The sequence below is a fragment of the Aegilops tauschii genome, chromosome 4, assembly GCF_002575655.3.
Source record: "Aegilops tauschii subsp. strangulata cultivar AL8/78 chromosome 4, Aet v6.0, whole genome shotgun sequence".
Lineage (NCBI taxonomy): Eukaryota > Viridiplantae > Streptophyta > Magnoliopsida > Poales > Poaceae > Aegilops > Aegilops tauschii.
This window is the reverse complement of record NC_053038.3, coordinates 30547700-30566696: the sequence shown is the minus strand read 5'-3', so window position 1 is coordinate 30566696 and position 18997 is coordinate 30547700. Positions and strand designations below refer to the sequence as shown.

The 18997-nt window shown below is 49.7% G+C and overlaps 3 protein-coding genes across 3 annotated transcripts; all 3 read left to right on the top strand.

Moving 5' to 3' along the window:
• The first annotated feature begins 14809 nt into the window (after positions 1–14809).
• On the top strand, positions 14810–15403 carry LOC141021633 (uncharacterized). The gene has a single exon (XM_073497479.1). It carries the CDS (start codon positions 14810–14812, stop codon positions 15401–15403), a length of 594 nt encoding a protein of 197 aa, XP_073353580.1.
• A 780-nt stretch (positions 15404–16183) lies between these two features.
• LOC141021632 (uncharacterized) lies at positions 16184–16777 on the top strand. Its single transcript, XM_073497478.1, has one exon. It carries the CDS (start codon positions 16184–16186, stop codon positions 16775–16777), a length of 594 nt encoding a protein of 197 aa, XP_073353579.1.
• Positions 16778–17698: 921 nt separating this feature from the next.
• LOC141021631 (uncharacterized) lies at positions 17699–18298 on the top strand. Its single transcript, XM_073497477.1, has one exon. It carries the CDS (start codon positions 17699–17701, stop codon positions 18296–18298), a length of 600 nt encoding a protein of 199 aa, XP_073353578.1.
• Positions 18299–18997: the final 699 nt, after the last annotated feature.

Sequence of the window (18997 nt, the reverse complement as noted above, 5' to 3'; positions counted from 1 at the left end):
AATACACATCACTATAAGCCTTGAAAGCATTGTGACTAATGAGTTAGTTGCGGGATGATGTATTACGGAACGAGTAAAGAGACTTGCCGGTAACGAGATTGAACTAGGTATCAAGATACCGACGATCGAATCTCGGGCAAGTAACATACCGATGACAAAGGGAACAACGTATGTTGTTATGCGGTCTGACCGATAAAGATCTTCGTAGAATATGTGGGAACCAATATGAGCATCCAGGTTCCGCTATTGGTTATTGACCGGAGAGGTGTCTCGGTCATGTCTACATAGTTCTCGAACCCGTAGGGTCCGCACGCTTAACGTTACGATGACAGTTATATTATGAGTTTATATGTTTTGATGTACCGAAGGTTGTTCGGAGTCCCGGATGTGATCACGGACATGACGAGGAGTCTCGAAATGGTCGAGACATAAAGATCGATATATTGGAAGCCTATGTTTGGACATCGGAAGTGTTCCGGGTGAAATCGGGATTTTTCCGGAGTACCGGGAGGTTACCGGAACCCCCTGGTAACTTAATGGGCCTTAGTGGGCCTAGGTGGAAGAGAGGAGAGGAGGCCAGGGCAGGGCCGCACGCCCCTCCCCCCCCAGTCCGAATAGGACAAGGAGAGGGGGGCGGCGCCCCCCCCCCCCTTTCCTTCCTCCCCTACACCTCTTTCCCCTCTCTCTCCTAGTCCAACATGGAAAAGGGGGGAGTCCTACTCCCGGTAGGAGTAGGACTCCTCCTGGCGCGCCTCTCCCCTTGGCCGGCTGAACCCCCCCCCCCCTTGCTCCTTTATATACGGGGGCAGGGGGGCACCTCTAGACACACAATTGATCATTGATCTCTTAGCCGTGTGCGGTGCCCCCCTCCACCATATTACACCTCGATAATATCGTAGCGGTGCTTAGGCGAAGCCCTGCGTCGGTAGAACATCATCATTGTCACCACGCCGTCGTGCTGACGAAACTCTCCCTCAACACTCGGCAGGATCGGAGTTCGAGGGACGTCATCGAGCTGAACGTGTGCTGAACTCGGAGGTGCCGTACGTTCGGTACTTGATCGGTCGGATCGTGAAGACGTACGACTACATCAACCGCGTTGTGCTAACGCTTCCGCTTTCGGTCTACGAGGGTACGTGGACAACACTCTCCCCTCTCGTTGCTATGCATCACCATGATCTTGCGTGTGCGTAGAAATTTTTTGAAATTACTACGTTCCCCAACACATCTGTCACGACTCGCCCCGTGTGGCGGCTTATGTTGAAGCTGATAATGAAAAAGCACGTCAGGATGCTATTGACCTGTTGGATGAGGAGCGTGACCTTGCGGCGGCTTGTTCGGCGATTTACCAGCAAGATCTGCGTCGTTATCATAGCCCCCGGGTTAAAACCAGGACCTTTCAAGAAGGCAATTTGGTGCTCCGGCTTATCCAGGATCGAACTGATATGCAGAAGCTATCCCCACCTTGGGAAGGGCCCTTTGTGGTCAGCAAAAATCTGAACAACGGGTCATACTACCTTATCAATGTTCAAGACCACAAGGACTCACGCACGTCGGAGGAGGAGACCCGACGGCCATGGAATATTGCTCATCTTCGGCCTTATTACACTTGAGCCACCAGCTCTTGTGATGTACATACTTATATCATTGAATATATTATGATGAATATAATAAAGCCGGCATCCCTGATAATTCAGGGCCTCTATCGTTTCATTTCTGAGAATATGAGTCTTTATTGTCACTTCATACAATCATTTGGGGGCTTTCTGCTTATTAATCATAGCTATGACTACCCTCTTGATCCGGCTAGTATGCCATGATTACAAAATACTTGGGGGCTTCCTGCTCATTGAGCATAGCTATGACTACCCTACTGATCCGGCTTATAGGCATGGAAAGAAATATTTGGGGGCTTCTTGTTAATGAATAGAGCTTTGTTGACCCTTGTAATAGGCTTGGACGCCAGGTGTATTCACCAAAAAATCCGGGTTATCCTGCCTTTGTTTGCCTGCCACTCCGACCAGGTAATCCTGGAATGACTCGTCGTACTCTTGACAATCAATCTTTTAAAGACCCTGAATTTGTCAAAGTTAAAACGGCGATTGGTCATGTGAGGTCTGGCTTACAAGTTTTGAATTAAGGTTTAACTCAGCGGCTACACGGCCCTTGAATAACAATTGACATGAAGGCTTGGCAGCCTATGAATGCATTGTTTTTTGTTTTTCTACTTTATTTTTGGTTTGAAGATTTTTTGAGGTTCATCTTTTGTGCCATGGTGATATATGGTTGAAAACTGATTAGGGACATGCTGCCTTATGGTTCATATACGAATCTATCTAGAGTTTTGTTAACCCGGACTGGCTTTGGACTTTAAGTCGCCAGTATATGATGATTTTGTGCTTTGGAGTTCTGGCTCTAAGCCTTGGATGTTACCCCTTGTTGCATATGGCGTGCTAAGCCGGCGGTATGAATAAATTGAAGAGGGTGTTGTGCTCTCATCTTTGGACTATGACCCTTACTGCACGATGCATGATAAGCCGGCAGTGTGAACAAATATCACAGGTATGATATTCCGTTTGTTATGGTTATATGAGGTTTTGGTAAAAACGGCCCTGGTTATGGACTATTTAGTCATCAGTGGTTTTTATATGGGGTATTGTGACCCGCCCTGGGGTAAACCGCCAGGGCACTTGTTATCTTTTTATATGCAGGAAAAATGATAAATCTGACTTCCATAATTGATAATATTATAAGGCATAAGTGTCGGGTCTTTAAATGATGGATCGGCAGTGTTATGCACACAAACATGCACGAAGGCGTGACAGATCAGAATTGTTTAACTAGCCTATTACAAGGCATCTGACGACCCAAAAGGACAAGTGTTTTTGAAGACATAGCATCCGTATGTTATGGCTTGTAAACCGGCTGATGAGTTAAGACTTCTACTCTTGGCGGGTTGAAGCCTCCGGATCATCCTGCGTTTCTTCTCCTTCAGCTCCTTGATTATCCATTGGCTGGAAGTCAGGCGTAGACCAGTTGATACTGGTCAAAGCTCTAAACACAACTTCATCGTCAATAAGGTTGGATGGATCAATCAGGAGCGAAGGTGTGCTTACGCGTCGGTGGGATGAGATCCACTTCTTGATGAACCGGCGCCTTCATCTTCTTGTTCTCCGCATCATAAGCCGCTTGGTACTGGGATAGATTGGTCTCTTCAGCCAGTTTGCTTGCTAACGGACGCATTGCTCTTGCTATTTCTGCAAAGTCATCGGCGTTGAAGGGAGACCCGTCTTCTTTTACACTCGGGCAACCATTGGCCAAGTCTTCTGGGTCGAGATCTGCTTGCCACGCCTTGGCCCGGCTTAAGGTAGTCATGGCGCCGGCTCTGGCAGTTGCTCGTTTTAAATCATCGATCCTTTGGGTCAGCACCGATAACTTCCCAATGTTTCTTTGATGAGGGTGGGCAGATGTTTCTTATGAATAGTAGCGGCAATGGTTCGTTGAGCACCAGTGTATAGCTTCTACAAGAGTATAGACAACCTTAAGTTTGATGCGCATGTCTGAGTCCAACTTGACGCTTCGGGAGCCTGTATCAGTAAAATTATTGATAAAGCGGCAGATGATTATGATATGCCTGCTGGTGTAAAGGAGTCAATTTTACTACTTACGGAAGATGGCTGATTTCATGCTATTGATCTGATGCTTTAAACCGGACAACTCGTCAGTCACCGGTTTAAGGGCCGCCTTGGCGTCCTCTCCTCTCTTTAATAGAACCGCCTTCTCGGTCTCCCAGCCGGTTCTATCAGTGTCGAAGCTCTGTTTCAACTGCTCAATGTTTTCCAATGCAGTCTTCAGCTCTGATTTGGATTTTGAAGTCTCAGATTGCTGAGTTTGAATATTGGCCCTCAGATCTTGGACTTGGGGTTCCTTTTCATTTAGTTCGGCCTGCGCCATGAACAACATGGAAGGTATTATGATCATGATTATTTTCGAAGTCCCAAGCACAATACAAGTATTTTCCTTGACACTTGGGGGCTAATGCCGACTGCACTTTTCAAGACAAGTTTATATAATGACTCGGGCACACTGATATGATCCGGTTTAGGCTACATACTTAAATTTTTTCAGCTATGGTGATAAGTTCCGGCTTATTCATGTTGATTAAGCCGGCCCTTGGGGGCTACAGGTGCAAAGTTGATCATAACTAATTGAAGTCCCGGCTTAACGTGATCGTTTAAGCCGGCCCTTGGGGGCTACGAGTTTTATCTTCATATGTTTATGGCTCTCTAAAAGTCTATAGTACATTCAATTCTATCATATTCTATAGACTTGGCGGCTGATAGAGATATATTTATGAGGAGGATTTTTTTGGATTACCTCAAAGCACTCTTTCATCAAATTGACCAAGCCGGCTTCGAAATCATGGCTGGTATATAGACGGTTTAAATAACCAGAGTGAATCTCTTGGGCGTTGAACCGGGTGTAGCTTTCCAAGTCTACCTTCCACTTGCCTTTATCAGCAGCATAAAATTCTACCTTGGCGTTGTGCCTGATAAGGCAGTAGGGTTACCCGGTGCTGTATAACCAAGACCGGTAATGATGACATCATCGGCTTTCTCTTCTGCAAGCTTGACGGGACTTGGCGGCTTAGGGATGACCGGCTCAACGTCCATATGATCTATGGTGACATCGTGCTCTTCTGCTGGCGGGTCATCAATGGTAGCCTCAGCGGTTTGATGAGAGGACTGTGGCAATTGCTTTTCCGGCTCAGAAGGGTTGGAATCTTCAGCCAGCTTGTTCAATTTCGACTTCTTGCTGGGCTTGGCCATGCCACTGAAAATAAGAAATACAAAGATGTCAGCATATCAATCAGGCATGAAGTTTCGAATGATGGAATACACCCTTACCAGGCACGGTCTTGAAGGCTGGGATTTGAGTTCCCGTTGAGTCGCCGAAGGAGGAATGAGATGTTCCCTGATAGTTTGAATCGGACAAGTTAAGAGGTTGTCAAAAAAGACCCACCTTTGGATAAGATAAATCAGAAATATTTGAAACCTCCGGTCGACGTTTGCGAGGTGCTGGGGTGTGCGGTAAGCCGGAGGATAAAATTCCACTGCAGTTGTTCCGGGTTGTGCGGCGAACTTCATGTTGCTGCTTCTTCAAAAGAAAGTTGGGATCCAAGTAAGCTAAAGGGTGAGAAAATCTTACTTTCCGGCTTGCTTGTCGAGTTTTCTGTGTTGGCAGAGGTTCTGAGCCGGAGGAAAGAGTAATTACCTCTTCATCATCTGCACGACTGGCCTCCGCATCATCCTGATAATAGTCATTGTCAATAAGATATACAAAAATGAGCCAAGGGAATCAAGTTCTACCTCCGACTCGTCATCATCATCTTTATCATCCAAATTGAATAATTCGGCAGGATTGGTCTTCTTCTTAGCAGGCTTTTTGATAGCCTTGCTCTTCGTCCGGGTTTTCTTGGCCGATTTATCGTGTAGCTTCTTTGTCCAAAAAGGTGAATTGGCCTGTAAAAATTGAATGAGTATGAACAGGCGGTACAAATGAAAACATGATTCAAGTATGAACTTGATTCAAAGCTTATAGCTGGCGGCTTATTCAGAACGCAGAAAGGATTTAATCCGACTTGACTGCAATCTTCCAAGCTCTCATTCAACAAAGTTTTGGTCATATTATTGATGTCTTCATCAGTCATTCCAATCTGACAGTGGCATTGAGGATCTTTTAACTCGCCGGTGTACTCGCACATTAAGCCGGGCCGGCGGCTTAGAGGCAAGACTCTCCAGGCGACCCAGCATCGAACTAGATCAATTCCGGTCAAGCCGTTGGCCATCAAGGCCCGGATCTTTGAAAAAATCGGCATGTATTTCGTCCGCTCTGCTGTGCTAATAAAGTCTGGAAGATGATGTCAGTTACTAAGCTGGCTGGCGTGATAACCCGACAATGGATTTTCCCCTTCTGGAGAAGTATCTTTGCAATAAAACCAAGTTTGGTTTCAGTCTTCGGGATGACTGGGAAGAGTGGCAGCTGTGAAGGTGGCTTATTTCGGGCGTTGTATGGAAATGCCTCCTAGCTCTAGGCTGGGCCTGTCTGTGAACTCGTTCCGCCGATTTAAGTAATAGAACTCTCTGAATAGTTCTACGGTGGGCTCCTGTTGAAGGTATACCTCGCAGAATACTTGGAAGTTGCAAATGTTTGAAACGGAGTTTGGTCCGATATCTTGTGGATGGAGCTTGAAATAATGCAGCACATCGTGAAAGAATTTTGAGCTGGGAGGGCTGAAGATCCGGTTTATGTGATCAGTAAAGACAACTACTTCACCATCTTTGGGCTCAGGACGAGTTTCAGTACCTGGGACCCTCCAATGGATGACATCCTTTTTGGCCAAGACACCCGTCTGAACATATTCGTTCAAATCTTCCTCGATGACCCGGGAGACGACCCAATTGCAGGCAATGATAGTTTTGACCATTTTTGAGGGAAAAAAGCCTAAAAGAAAGAAAATGTTTCCGGCTTAAGATTATGATACTAAACTGGACCATTGATTCAAAGGTAAAATGCTATAAACGGCTAACAGATTAAGCCGGAGGAAGAACATTGAAGTACGCAGATATTCATATTGGCGGCTTAAAAGGGGACTAATTGTACCCACCGGGTTAAGGATTCTGCTGTTAAGCCGGACAGAGTTTAAAAGTCAAGTGTATTATGCAGAACCAGATTATGAGGATGAATACGAAAGCATGGTTAAACCAAAGAAGTATTGCCGGGTCATGCAAGTTATGAACCATATGATGGCGGTTTAAACAAAGCCTAGTGTTATATGATGGATCACAGTTTACAGTATAAGCCGCCATGGCAAGTTATGGTACTTCGAATCTATGAGTGAAAATTTTGCTAAGTGATGGACAAACAGATTTCACATATTGAAGATATGGTTTTGGATCTACAGCAGTTCAGAAAAGGCAATAAATTCTGAAACCTAAGGTGGCGGCAGCAGAAAAGTTTGGGTGCTCCGATGAGATCTTTAAGGAGAGATCTCATTCTGACGATAAAAATGAATGCTAAACTACTACCGCACAAGGTTCATGACCTATTCAGATTAAAAGCTGCTTGAGTTGAAGGAAACAATGAAGAACGGTGAAGAACACTGATGAACAGAGGAAACCCTAATGCAGATCTGAGATAAAAAGAGAGGTGCACTTACAGGTGATGAGGAACAGCGGTGGCGCGCCGGAGTTCTCTGGTATGGTCAGGTCAATGCAGCGACCTGAGTTGGTGCAGCGGTCGGAGGTCGCGGCGGCGGAGCTCAAGCAGCAGAGGATATGCAAGAGGAAGACAAAGGCAATGAGGCAAGGGGGGAAATGAAAAAGACCCTCGTCCCTATTTATAATAGGAAGGATACAAGGCATGCGCGGGAATCAAGGAGGCCGAAATTATCATTTGGTTATGTGGACGCCTCGATTTTCAGGATGGTCATTAAAATAAGGATCAGTTAAAGATATTCTGAGCCTCGTGCGAAATTAATGTGAAATGACGTCATGGCGGTTTAAGAAAATTCTGTGAGCTGACGTCATGGCGGGTTACATTAAGGTTTATCAAACAAGCGATGCAAGATTTTGACAAGTCAGGTATTGAAGATTGATATGAACAAGTTCAAATCAACCTGGGGCCTAATGTTGGAGATATAACTATTGGGTATGAACCGCCCAGGAGGGGCCGGGTCATACCACTGGCGATTTATCGATGAAGATGGCGGGTCATAGTAAGCCTATTGACGGCCCAAGACCCAAAGGCGACTTAAGGCCCAAGAGGATGAACCGCCATATGTATGACTTGTATTGTAAGGCAATTTTAGTTAGTCACCGAGCCGGACACGTTGTGTATGAGCTGGCCGGGACTCTGTAAGCTGTCGGGCATCAACCTGCGTATATAAAGGGGTGACCCGGCGGCGAGTTAAGGGCAAGAAACAAGAGATCGAGAACTAGGTCAAGCGTATTCGCTCCCTGGTAATCGAGACCCAAGCAATACAATCCCAAACTGGAGTAAGCCTTTACCTCCACCGCGAGGGGCCGAACCAGTATAAACCCTCTATGTCCTTTGTCCCAGTTAACCCCTTTAAGCTAACCTAGTTGCGATGGCTCCATGACTAAGTCCTTGCACTAGGACATTTGCCGTGTTAAGTCCACGACAGAGACTGTGTGTGGATTACAGGAAACTGAATTCTTATACTAAAAAAACAAATATCCCATTCCTATGATTGAGGATCTCCTTGATGAACTACATGGAGCAACAATATTCACCAAGATTGACCTCATGAGTGGATATAATCAAATCAGAATGAAGGTAGAAGACATTGAGAAAATTGCTTCAGCACACACCTGGGCCTATATGAATTTCTTGTGATGCCTTTTGGAGTAACTAATGGACCTCCATCTTTCCACCAACTAATGCACTCAGTATTGGGACCATTTCTCAGAGAATGTGTTTTAGTTTTCTTTGATGACATCCTGGTGTTCAGCAAGTCCTACAGGGAACATCTGAAACATTTGGCTTTGGTGTTCCAAGCACTCAGAGAACACCAGCTATATGCCAAGATGTCTAAATGCACCTTTGCACAAAAGAAAGTAGAATATCTGGGATTTGTCATTTCTGCTGAAGGAGTTGCCACAGATCCTGCTAAAGTGGAGGCAATCACCCAATGGCCCACACCAGAAAATGTTACTCAGCTCAAAAGTTTCTTGGGACTGGCTGGTTACTACAGAAGGTTTATCGAGAGCTTTGGAATTATCTGTAAACCACTGTTTGATGCATTAAAGAAAGATGCTTTCACTTGGTCTGAGCAACAAGCTCAAGCTTTCCAAACCCTCAAAACAAGCATGACACAAGCCCCAGTCCTAGCATTACCTGACTACTCATCTCCTTTTGTTCTAGAAGTAGATGCTTTTGGTTATGGAATTGGAGCCGTTTTAATGCAACAAGGGCAACCTATGGCTTTCCTGAGCAAATCCCTAGGTCCCAAAGCAGCAGGATGGTCCACTTATGACAAGGAAGCTCTGGCCATCATTGAAGCACTTAAACAATGGAAACATTACTTTGCTACTTCTTCCATCATAATAAGAACTGATCGGCAGAGCCTTAAACACATCCAAGAACAAAAAATTACTGAAGGTATTCAGCATAAATTGCTCATTAAACTCTTGGGCTACAAGTTCATAGTGGAATATAAGAAAGGTAAACAAAACAAAGTAGCAGATGCTTTGTCCAGAGTCAAATATGCACTGCATACTTTATCCACTACTGCTGTTGTACCAGTTTGGATAAAAGAAGTGGTAAACAGCTACAACAATGACAAAAAGTGTTCTGAACTACCTGCTGAACTAGTTGTTGCTCCTAAGGGACGCCCACCCTACACACTCACCAGTGGGGTGTTAAGGTACAAAGGAAAAATCCTCATTGGCAACAACTCTGAATTGAGGGCCTCACTGTTGCAAGCTTTCCACACTTCTGAATTGGGAGGACACTCAGGGGAGAGAGCTACCTACCACAGACTGACAATTCTTTTCACCTGGCCTGGCATGAGGCAAGCAGTGAAATCTTTTGTGCAGTAGTGCCATGTGTGTCAAATCATCAAAGCTCGCCACTCCCCTTCACCTGCCTTATTACAACCCTTACATGTTCCTGATTTTTCCTGGACACATATATCCATGGATTTTGTGGAAGGCCTGCCAGTGTCTGACAACAAAGATATCGTCCTGGTGGTGGTGGATAGGTTCACCAAGTATGCCCATTTCATTGCTCTCAAGCACCCTATCACTGTGAAGGTTGTAGCACAGGCATTCACTGACAACATTTTCAAACTGCATGGCCTTCCTACTATCATTGTCACTGACAGAGACCGGATTTTCACAAGCCAGCTCTGGCAGAGGTTGTTCACAAAAATGGGAGTGAAACTACACCTGAGCACATCCTATCATCCTCAAACTGACGGCCAAACAGAAAGAGTGAACCAATGCCTGGAAAATTATCTGAGATGCATGGCTTTTGCACATCCCAGGAAGTGGCATAAGTGGCTATCAATGGATGAGTGGTGGTATAACACCAGCTTCCACACCTCCCGCAACATGACACCTTTCCAGGCACTGTATGCCAAACACCCCCACTAATTGCTGAACTCATGCTACCCCCACCTGAAAGTGAGGACACACAAGCTGAATGGGACAGGGATGCAATTGATCAGTAGATCAAAGAAAACTTGTTGAAGGCCCAAGAAAGAATGAAATTCTTTGCTGACAGGAAAATATCTCACAAACAACTGGAAGTTGGTGACATGGTGTATGTCAAGTTGCAGCCTTAGAGACACACCAGCTTAAGCATACATAGGCATTTGAAATTAGACTCCAAATATTATGGTCCTTTCAAGGTCCTGGAGAAGGTTGAATCAGTGGCATACAGGCTCCTTCTTCCTACTGATTGCAAACTGCACCCCACTTTCCACATTAGTCAGCTCAAGAAACATCTTGGCCCTTGCAGTACCCAACCCAAAACTACCACTTTTGGATGAAGAGGTCCATATTCTCATCCAACCGGAAGCTCTTCTGCAAAGGAAACTGATACCCAGAGTTCAAGGAGACATAAGCATACCAGTGGTACAGTGGCTGGTCAAATGGACCAATCTATCAGCAGACAAAGCTACTTGGGAAGACGTTGCTTTTATCCAAAAAGTTTTTCCAGATTTCCGGCCTTGAGGGCAAGTCTGCTCTCGACAGGGGGGGAATTGTCAGGACAGGAAACTAGCGACAACAGTTAGAATCATAAAAGTACTGTTTCGTTTGCCAAAGAGCATATCAACCGTCGATCCGCGATCCTACGGCGCCGGCGGGCATAACATTTCGCGCTCAAGACACTCGCACTCACCCGTAGATCTCAAGATGAACGGCTCCAGTGGTTTTAACGTCTTTTTGAACTTTACCACAGCTCTGTAATGACTGAACCTATCGCTATCTCACTTTTCACCTGCTCAAACCCTTTTTAAACCCTCCTCCGGCTTGTGGAGAGGGCATCCTGGATGTATCTGGGCTTGGGCCTTAAAGCCGTCGTGTTCCGGCTGGCGAACCCTAGTTCTTGTGGCTCAGATCCACCAGCAACCGATTTCCAAATTTCCACCAAATTGAGTGATTTCTGTCTGTTCTTCTGAATTTAAACGACAGTCCATAGCTAGGTCCTGTCAATTGGTATACAGAGCAAGGTTTAATCCTCGGTGGTGGCATTTAGCGGACTCCAGATCGGATCTGGAGAAGGCTGGGCGGCGGTGCAAAGCAGGGAGGAGACGGCGGCGGTAGACAGTTTGGAAGCAGGATCGGACCGGTTAGTGGTTTCGAAAGAACCTTTCTTCAGTGTCAAATCCCACCCAACCCTCCCTTCGAGTGCTTCTTTTCTCCGGGGGCAGACTATGTTCGAGGCAGCAGCGACGAGAGAATTCGGGGCTCGAGGTCAGGTTTCTGGAAACCGGAGTAAAATCCCTCCCTCCACACCCTAGTAGCAGCTTCGGCCAGATACTCAACTCCTGAATGATCAACCCACCCCTGGATCCAATGGCGAAGGAGGACGAGGCACTGGACACTGCATCTATGGAACTAGAGTCTCTGCACCTAGACATCAAGACCCTGAGGCAAAACAGAGTAGACGATAAGAAGGCATTTTATGACTTTACTGAAACGGTCAACAGAAATTTTGCCAACATCAGCAGGAACTTCAAGAAGATACAGGCGAGCCTGCAAAAAATAACAGAAGAGGATAAAACAGAGGAAGAGGAAGAAGATCCAAGTCCTCAGTCAGGCCATGGGAGCACTATACCTCCTGGCCGCCCCAAGCAAATGTCAGCTTCAAACCAGGATGAACGAACAGGAGTGACAGTAGCTGGATCTGCGGTTCTCACTGACAAAGCAACAGGAAAAGAACTGAATTTGGATGGCACACCTAAAGGGCCTTACAGACATCCAAATCACACAGCAAACAAAGTGGAAATGCTCACACCTCAGAGTAATATGGGAGCAAATCAGGGAGCAGTTCAAGCAGTAGAAGAGATCTAGGAGGAAAGCCATCGTCGGGAGACACAAAGAGCACGACACTTGCATAATGATGTGCGAAGAAATATCTGAAGTGTCAAACCTACCAAAATCAACATCTCTGAATTTGAAGGCACTGATGCAGACTCTTGGATACAAAACATAGAGCAATTCTTTGAAGCCTCCAGAACTCCTTTGGAGAAAAGAACTGAAATTGTTGTATCTTACCTGATTGGAGAAGCAATACAGTGGTCGAGAGGGACTGGTTTTCTGGTAGCAAACATGCCTTGGCACAGGTTTTGTTCCCACATGACAGACCGGTTTGCAGTAAATTCTGTATGTGAAAATGTTAAAGCTTTTCACAGCCTTACTCAAACCAGCACTGTGGCACAATATATTTCTGCTTTTGAGCAAAACATGAACCTCATGAGAAGAGACAATCCTGCAGTACCAGACAGCTACTACATGCACGGTTTTATCTCAGGGCTAAACCCCTACATTCAGAGTCACCTGGAATGTCACCAACCTGATAATATGCAAAGACCAATGTGGCTTGCAAGGAGGATAGAGAAATCATGTCCCACCCCTACCAACTACAAGAATTCCACAACCTATTACAAGAGATAGAGCACTGCTGAAATTAGTAAACCACCAGCTCCTCTTGTAACCCCAGCAGCTACTATTATCCAACAAGCTAGAGAAAAGGGAATTTGCTACAAGTGCAGAGAACCATGCTTTCTTGGACACAAAAAAGTATGCAAAATGTCACAGAAAGCTCAGATGCAAGCACTACAAGAACAAAACCCAGTAAACCCTGATGGCATATACATTGTTAACGCAGAGGAAGAACAGTCTAACACTGAAGAGGACAACACAGACTCACAGCAACTGAAAATATCCATGCATGCTGCAAATGGTACACCTGAGGAACAACCCAAACATACCTTCACTCTACAAGTCCAGATTGGATCAACTACAGCCCTAGCACTTGTTGACAGTGTAAGTACAACTACTTTTCTATCTACTTTACTAGCTTTAAGAGTTGGGTGTGAGCTGACACCAGCAAAACAAGTAAAGGTCACTGTGGCAAATGGAGGAACACTGCTCAGTGATTTTTCATGCATCTAGGAAAAGTTTAACATCCAAGGAAAATCCTTCTGTTCTGATTTCAGAGTGCTTAAGCTCGCTGGAAATGATATAATATTAGGAGCTGATTGGATGTATAAGCACAGCCCTGTCACTTTTGATCTCCCAAATATGACTCTGACAATCAAAGATGACAAGGGATAGTTAACCACTTCCATTGATGAAAGTTTGCCCACAAAACCCTGTTCTCCCACTCTACAAGAGATGGACCACCTCCTAGATGACATGTTATCTGGAGCTCTACTGTGGATGCAACCTATCACAATGGATAGTGAACTAATAGGAGAACATACATCTGAAATATCTAAACTGCTCACTGATTTTCAGGTTGTTTTCTAAGAGCCTGCAGGCCTGCCTCCTAAGAGACCTTGTGATCATGCAATCAACTTAGAGCCTGGGGCTCTTGTCATAAATCAAAGATGTTATAGAATGCCACCTCATCAGAAGGATGCAATGGAGCAAATCATAAAGACCTCATTCAGAAAGGAATAATTAAATTAAGTAGCAGTCCTTATTCTTCTCCTGCAATCTTAGTCAAGAAAAAGGATCTAACTTGGAGACTGTTGGGGATATAACTATTGGGTATGAATCACCCAGGAGGGGCTGGGTCATACCACTGGCGATTTATCAATGAAGATGGTGGGTCATAGTAAGCCTATTGACGGCCCGAGACCCAGAGGCGACTTAAGGCCCAAGAGGATGAACCGCCATATGTATGACTTGTATTGTAAGGCAATTTTAGTTAGTCACCTAGCCGGACACGTTGTGTATGAGCCGGACGGGACTCTGTAAGCCGTCGGGCATCAACCTGTGTATATAAAGGGGTGACCCGGCGGTGAGTTAAGGGCAAGAAACAAGAGATCAAGAACTAGGTCAAGCGTATTCGCTCCCTGGTAATCGAGACCCAAGCAATACAATCCCGGACTGGAGTAAGCCTTTACCTCCACCGCGAGGGGTCGAACTAGTATAAACCCTCTATGTCCTTTGTCCCAGTTAACCCCTTTAAGCTAACCTAGTTGCGATGGCTCCATGACTAAGTCCTTGCGCTAGGACATCTGCCGTGTTAAGTCCATGATAGTTGGCGCCCACCGTGGGGCCAGCGCACGGTGGTTTTGAGTTCTTGAAGGGCAGCTTCGAAGGGATCAAGGGATATGTTGTGGGCCGGATGACCAAGAGTCGTCGCGGCAAGCTCTACATCAACGACGCGGGCTGGGGCCCCGAGGCCGGCTCAATTGAGTACGGGTACTCGGTCCCCTTCGGCAGAATCCACGTCTTCATTGGCAAGATCGGCGAACCGGGCCCTGAGCCGGACACCTGCACCGACATCATCGAGACGGCTCAGCGCGCACGACCCGCCCAGGTTCAACCCGCCATGAAGCATGCCTTTGTTGGTTTTATCCATGGGGCGGAATTTGAGGAAGGATCTGTGTCTGGTGATGAGACGGCCATCTACTCAGATGGTGAGTCGTCAACCGGTGAGACCAATTCAATGTATCAACTGCAACATGGCCGGCTTGGCGGCTGTTCCATTTTTCGCCAACATTTGGCATCAGAGCCTCGTTGCGGGGTGGTGATCGCCGCTGATGTCGCTCATGCCGTACGCCGGTGGGTCGGGGAGCTCGCTGCCGACGCCCGTTCCCATGCTCACTGGTGACAACTACACCACGTGGGCGATCAAGGTGGAGGCCAACCTGGACGCGGCCGGGCTGTGGGAGGCGGTGGTGCCGGCGGAGGACGCGGCGGCGGCGGTGATCACCAAGAAGGACAAGCAGGCACGGGCGTACTTGCTCGGCGCACTGGCCGAGGATCTCCTACTACAGGTCGAGTCCAAGAAAATGACAACGGAGGTGTGGAGCAGCCTCAAGGCGCGGTTTGTCGGAGCTGATCGCGTCAGGGCGGTGCGGCTGGCAACGCTCCACAGCGACTTCGAGCTGCTGCGGATGGAGAGCGGCGAGACGCTGGACGCCTTTGCTGGCAAGATCAACGGCATGGCAGCTCGCTATGCCGGGCTGGGGTCGATGCTAGACGATCCGGCGATGATGAAGAAGCTCCTGGACTCTGTCCCGGATCGCTTGGACGTCGCCGTTGCCGGAATGGAGCAGTTCTACGACGTGAACTCCATGTCGTTCGAGGAAGCTCTCAGGCGGCTAAAGGCGTTCGAGGAGAGGTTGCGATAGAAACGTCAGGGCAGTTGCGGCTATGAAGACAACGACGACGGCACGGCAAGCACGGCATCGGGCGGCTGGTGCAAGTGGCGCGAGCGTTGCTACAAGTGTGGGCAGCGAGGCCAATTCAAGCGCGACTGTCCGAAGCCACGGAAGACGGAGGCGGTGAAGCAAGCTCTGGTGGCGGACGTCGGTGTTGAGGACTCCAGGCTCTTCTAGGTTGCGGCTTAGGGGGTGAATGTTAGATGAATAAGCCGCGGCTTGTCGGCTTCGGCCAGGGGACGTCGGGCACGCATGCGTGCGTGTGTCAGACATGGCGTGCATGGTCCGGTCCATCGTCAGGCTAGTGGCGGTGTGTGCGTGTGTGTGTGTGTGTGTCAGCACGTGTATGTGCGCGTGCGTGGGTTTGTTGGCGACGGAGCCGGAGGTGTGACCGCGTCGCCCGGGCAGTTAGTGGCCGCTTCGTCCACGTACGGGCGCGACGGGAGCACGAGCTAGGTAGGCCGTGGGACGCGGGGCGTGGGCGAGTGTGAGCGTCGTGGGTGCTGCATGCGTGCATATAAACAACTCGTTGACCCTCTGTGTATTGCCGGGGTTGTGTTTGAGTTCGTGCTCAGGAAATACATAACGACGCCGTACGTGTGGCGGCGGGTGTTCGAGCGCCCGGTAAAACCTCCTGTGCCCATCTCCATCTCTTCCACCTCATCTCCGTCGATCGCCGGTCGGTGGCTATTCCCTTTTTTCGCCAACATTTGGCATCAGAGCCTCGTTGCGGGGAGGTGATCATCGGTGATGTCGCTCGTGTCGTACGCCGGCAGGTCGGGGAGCTCGCTGCCGACGCCCGTTCCCATGCACACTGGTGACAACTACACCACGTGGGTGATCAAGGTGGAGGCCAACCTGGACGCGGCCGGGCTGTGGGAGGCGGTGGTGCTGGCGGAGGACGCGGCGGCGGCGGTGATCGCCAAGAAGGACAAGCCGGCGCAGCCGTACTTGTTTGGCACGCTAGCCGAGGATCTCCTGCTACAGGTCGCGTCCAAGAAGATGGCGGTGGAGGTGTGGAGCAGCCTCAAGGCGCGGTTTGTCAGAGCTGATCGTGTCAGGGCGGCGCGGCTGGCAACGCTCCGCAGCGACTTCGAGCTGCTGCGGATGGAGAGCGGCGAGACGCTGGACGCCTTCGCCGGCAAGATCAGCGGCATGGCAGCTCACTATGCCGGGCTGAGGTCAACGCTGGACAATCCGGCGATGGTGAAGAAGCTCCCGGACTCTGTCCCGGATCGCTTGTACATCGCCGTGGCCGGAATGGAGCAGTTCTGTGACGTGAACTCCATGCCGTTCGAGGAAGCTCTCGGGTGGCTAAAGGCGTTCGAGGAGAGGCTGCGATAGCGTGGACAAGCGGGCGGCGAGCGGGCGGATGGTCAGCTGATGTACACGGCGGCACAGTGGCATGCGCGACAGTGACGTCAGGACGGTGGCGGCTACGACGACGATGATGGCGGCGCGGCGAGCACGGCATCGGGCGGCGGGTGCATGAGGCGCGGGCGTTGCAACAAGTGTGGGCAGCGAGGCCACTTCAAGCGCGACTGTCCGAAGCCATGAAAGACGGAGGCGGCGAAGCAAGCTCTGGTGGCGGACATCGGCGTTGAGGATTCCGGGCTCTTCTAGGCTGCGGCTTAGGGGGTGAATGTTAGATGAATAAGCCGCGGCTTGTCGGCTACGGCCAGGGCACGTCGGGCACGCGTGTGTGCTTGTGCCAGACATGGCGTGCATGCTCCGGTCCGTCGTCAAGCTAGTGGCAGTGTGTGTGTGTGTGTGTGTGTGTGTGTGTGTCAGCACGTGTATGTGCGCGTGCATGGGTTTGTTGGCGGTGGAGCCGGAGGTGTGACCGCGTCGCCCGGGCAGTTAGTGGCGCGTCGTCCGCGTACGGGCGCGACGGGAGCATGAGCCAGGTAGGCCGTGGGACACGGGGCGTGGGCGAGTGGGAGCGCCGTGGGCGTTGCGTGTGGGCGTGCGTGCGTATAAACAGCTCGCTGGCCCTCTGTGTATTGTCGGGGTTGTGTTTGAATTCGTGCTCAATAAATACATAACGACGTCGTATGTGCGGCGGCGGGTGTTCGAGTGCCAGGTAAAACAACCTGTGCCCATCTCCATCTCTTCCACCTCGTCTCCAGCAATCGCCAGCCGGCGGCTGTTCCTTTTTTTGCCAACATTTGGCATCAGAGCCTCGTTGCGGGGACGTGCTCGCCAGCGAAGTCCCTCGTGCCGTACGCCGGCGGGTCAGGGAGCTCGCTGCCGACGCCCGTTCCCATGCTCACTGGTGAAAACTACACTCCATGGGCGATCAAGGTGGAGGCCAACCTGGACACGGCCGGGTTGTGGGAGGCGGTGGTGCCGGCGGAGGACGCGGTGGCGGCGGTGATCTCCAAGAAGGACAAGCCGGTGCGGGCATACTTGCTCGGCATGCTAGCCGAGGATCTCCTGCTACAGGTCGCGTCCAATAAGATGGCGACGGAGGTGTGGAGCAGCCTCAAGGCGCGGTTTGTCGTAGCTGATCGCGTTAGGGCGATGCGGCTAGCCATGCTCCGCAGCGACTTCGAGCTGCTGCGGATGGAGAGCGGCGAGACGCTAGACGCCTTCGCCGGCAAGATCAGTGGCATGGCGTCTCTCTATGCCGGGCTAGGGTCGACGCTGGACGATCCGACGATGGTGAAGAAGCTCCTGGACACTGCCCCGGATCGCTTGTACGCCGCTGTCGCCGGAATGGAGCAGTTCTGCGACGTGAACTCCATGTCGTTTGAGGAAGATCTCGAGCGGCTAAAGGCGTTCGACGAGAGGCTGCGATGGCGCGGACAAGCGGGCGGCGAGCGGGCGGATGGTCAGCTGATGTACACGGTGGCACAGTGGTAGGCGCAGCAGCGACGTCAGGGCGGTGGCGGCTACAACGACGACGACGGCGCGGCAAGCACGGCATCAGGCGGCCGGTGCAAGAGGCACGGGCGTTGCTACAAGTGTGGGCAGCGAGGCCACTTCAAGTGCGACTGTCCGAAGCCACGGAAGACGGAGGCGGCGAAGCAAGCTCTAGTGGCGGACATAGGTGTTGAGGACTCCAGGCTCTTCTAGGCTGCGCCTTAGGGGGGTGAATGTTAGACGAATAAGCCACGGCTTGCCGGCTTCAGCCAGGGCACGCATGCGTGCATGTGCCAGACATGGCGTGCATGGTCCGGTCCGTCGTCAGGCTAGTGGCGGTGTGTGTGTGTGTGTATCAGCACGTGTATGTGCCCGTGCATGGGTTTGTTGGCGATGGAGCCCGAGGTGTGACCGCATCGCCTGGGCAGTTCGTGGTCGCGTCGTCCGTGTACGGGCGCGACGGGAGCGCGAGCCAGGTAGGCCGTGGGATGCGGGGCATGGGCGAGTGGGAGCGTCGTGGGCGTTGTGTGCATGCGCGTGTATAAACAGCTCGCTGACCCTCTGTGTATTGCCGGGGTTGTGTTTGAGTTCGTGCTCAGGAAATACATAACGACGCCATACGTGCGGCGGCGGGTGTTCGAGCGCCCGATAAAACCTCCTATGCCCATCTCCATCTCTTCCACCTCGTCTCCAGCGAAC

Bases quoted from the DNA above. Each gene is read 5' to 3' on its own strand.
- LOC141021632 (XM_073497478.1), top strand. From the start codon at position 16,184: ATGTCGCTCGTGTCGTACGCCGGCAGGTCGGGGAGCTCGCTGCCGACG.
- LOC141021631 (XM_073497477.1), top strand. From the start codon at position 17,699: ATGCTCACTGGTGAAAACTACACTCCATGGGCGATCAAGGTGGAGGCC.
- LOC141021633 (XM_073497479.1), top strand. From the start codon at position 14,810: ATGTCGCTCATGCCGTACGCCGGTGGGTCGGGGAGCTCGCTGCCGACG.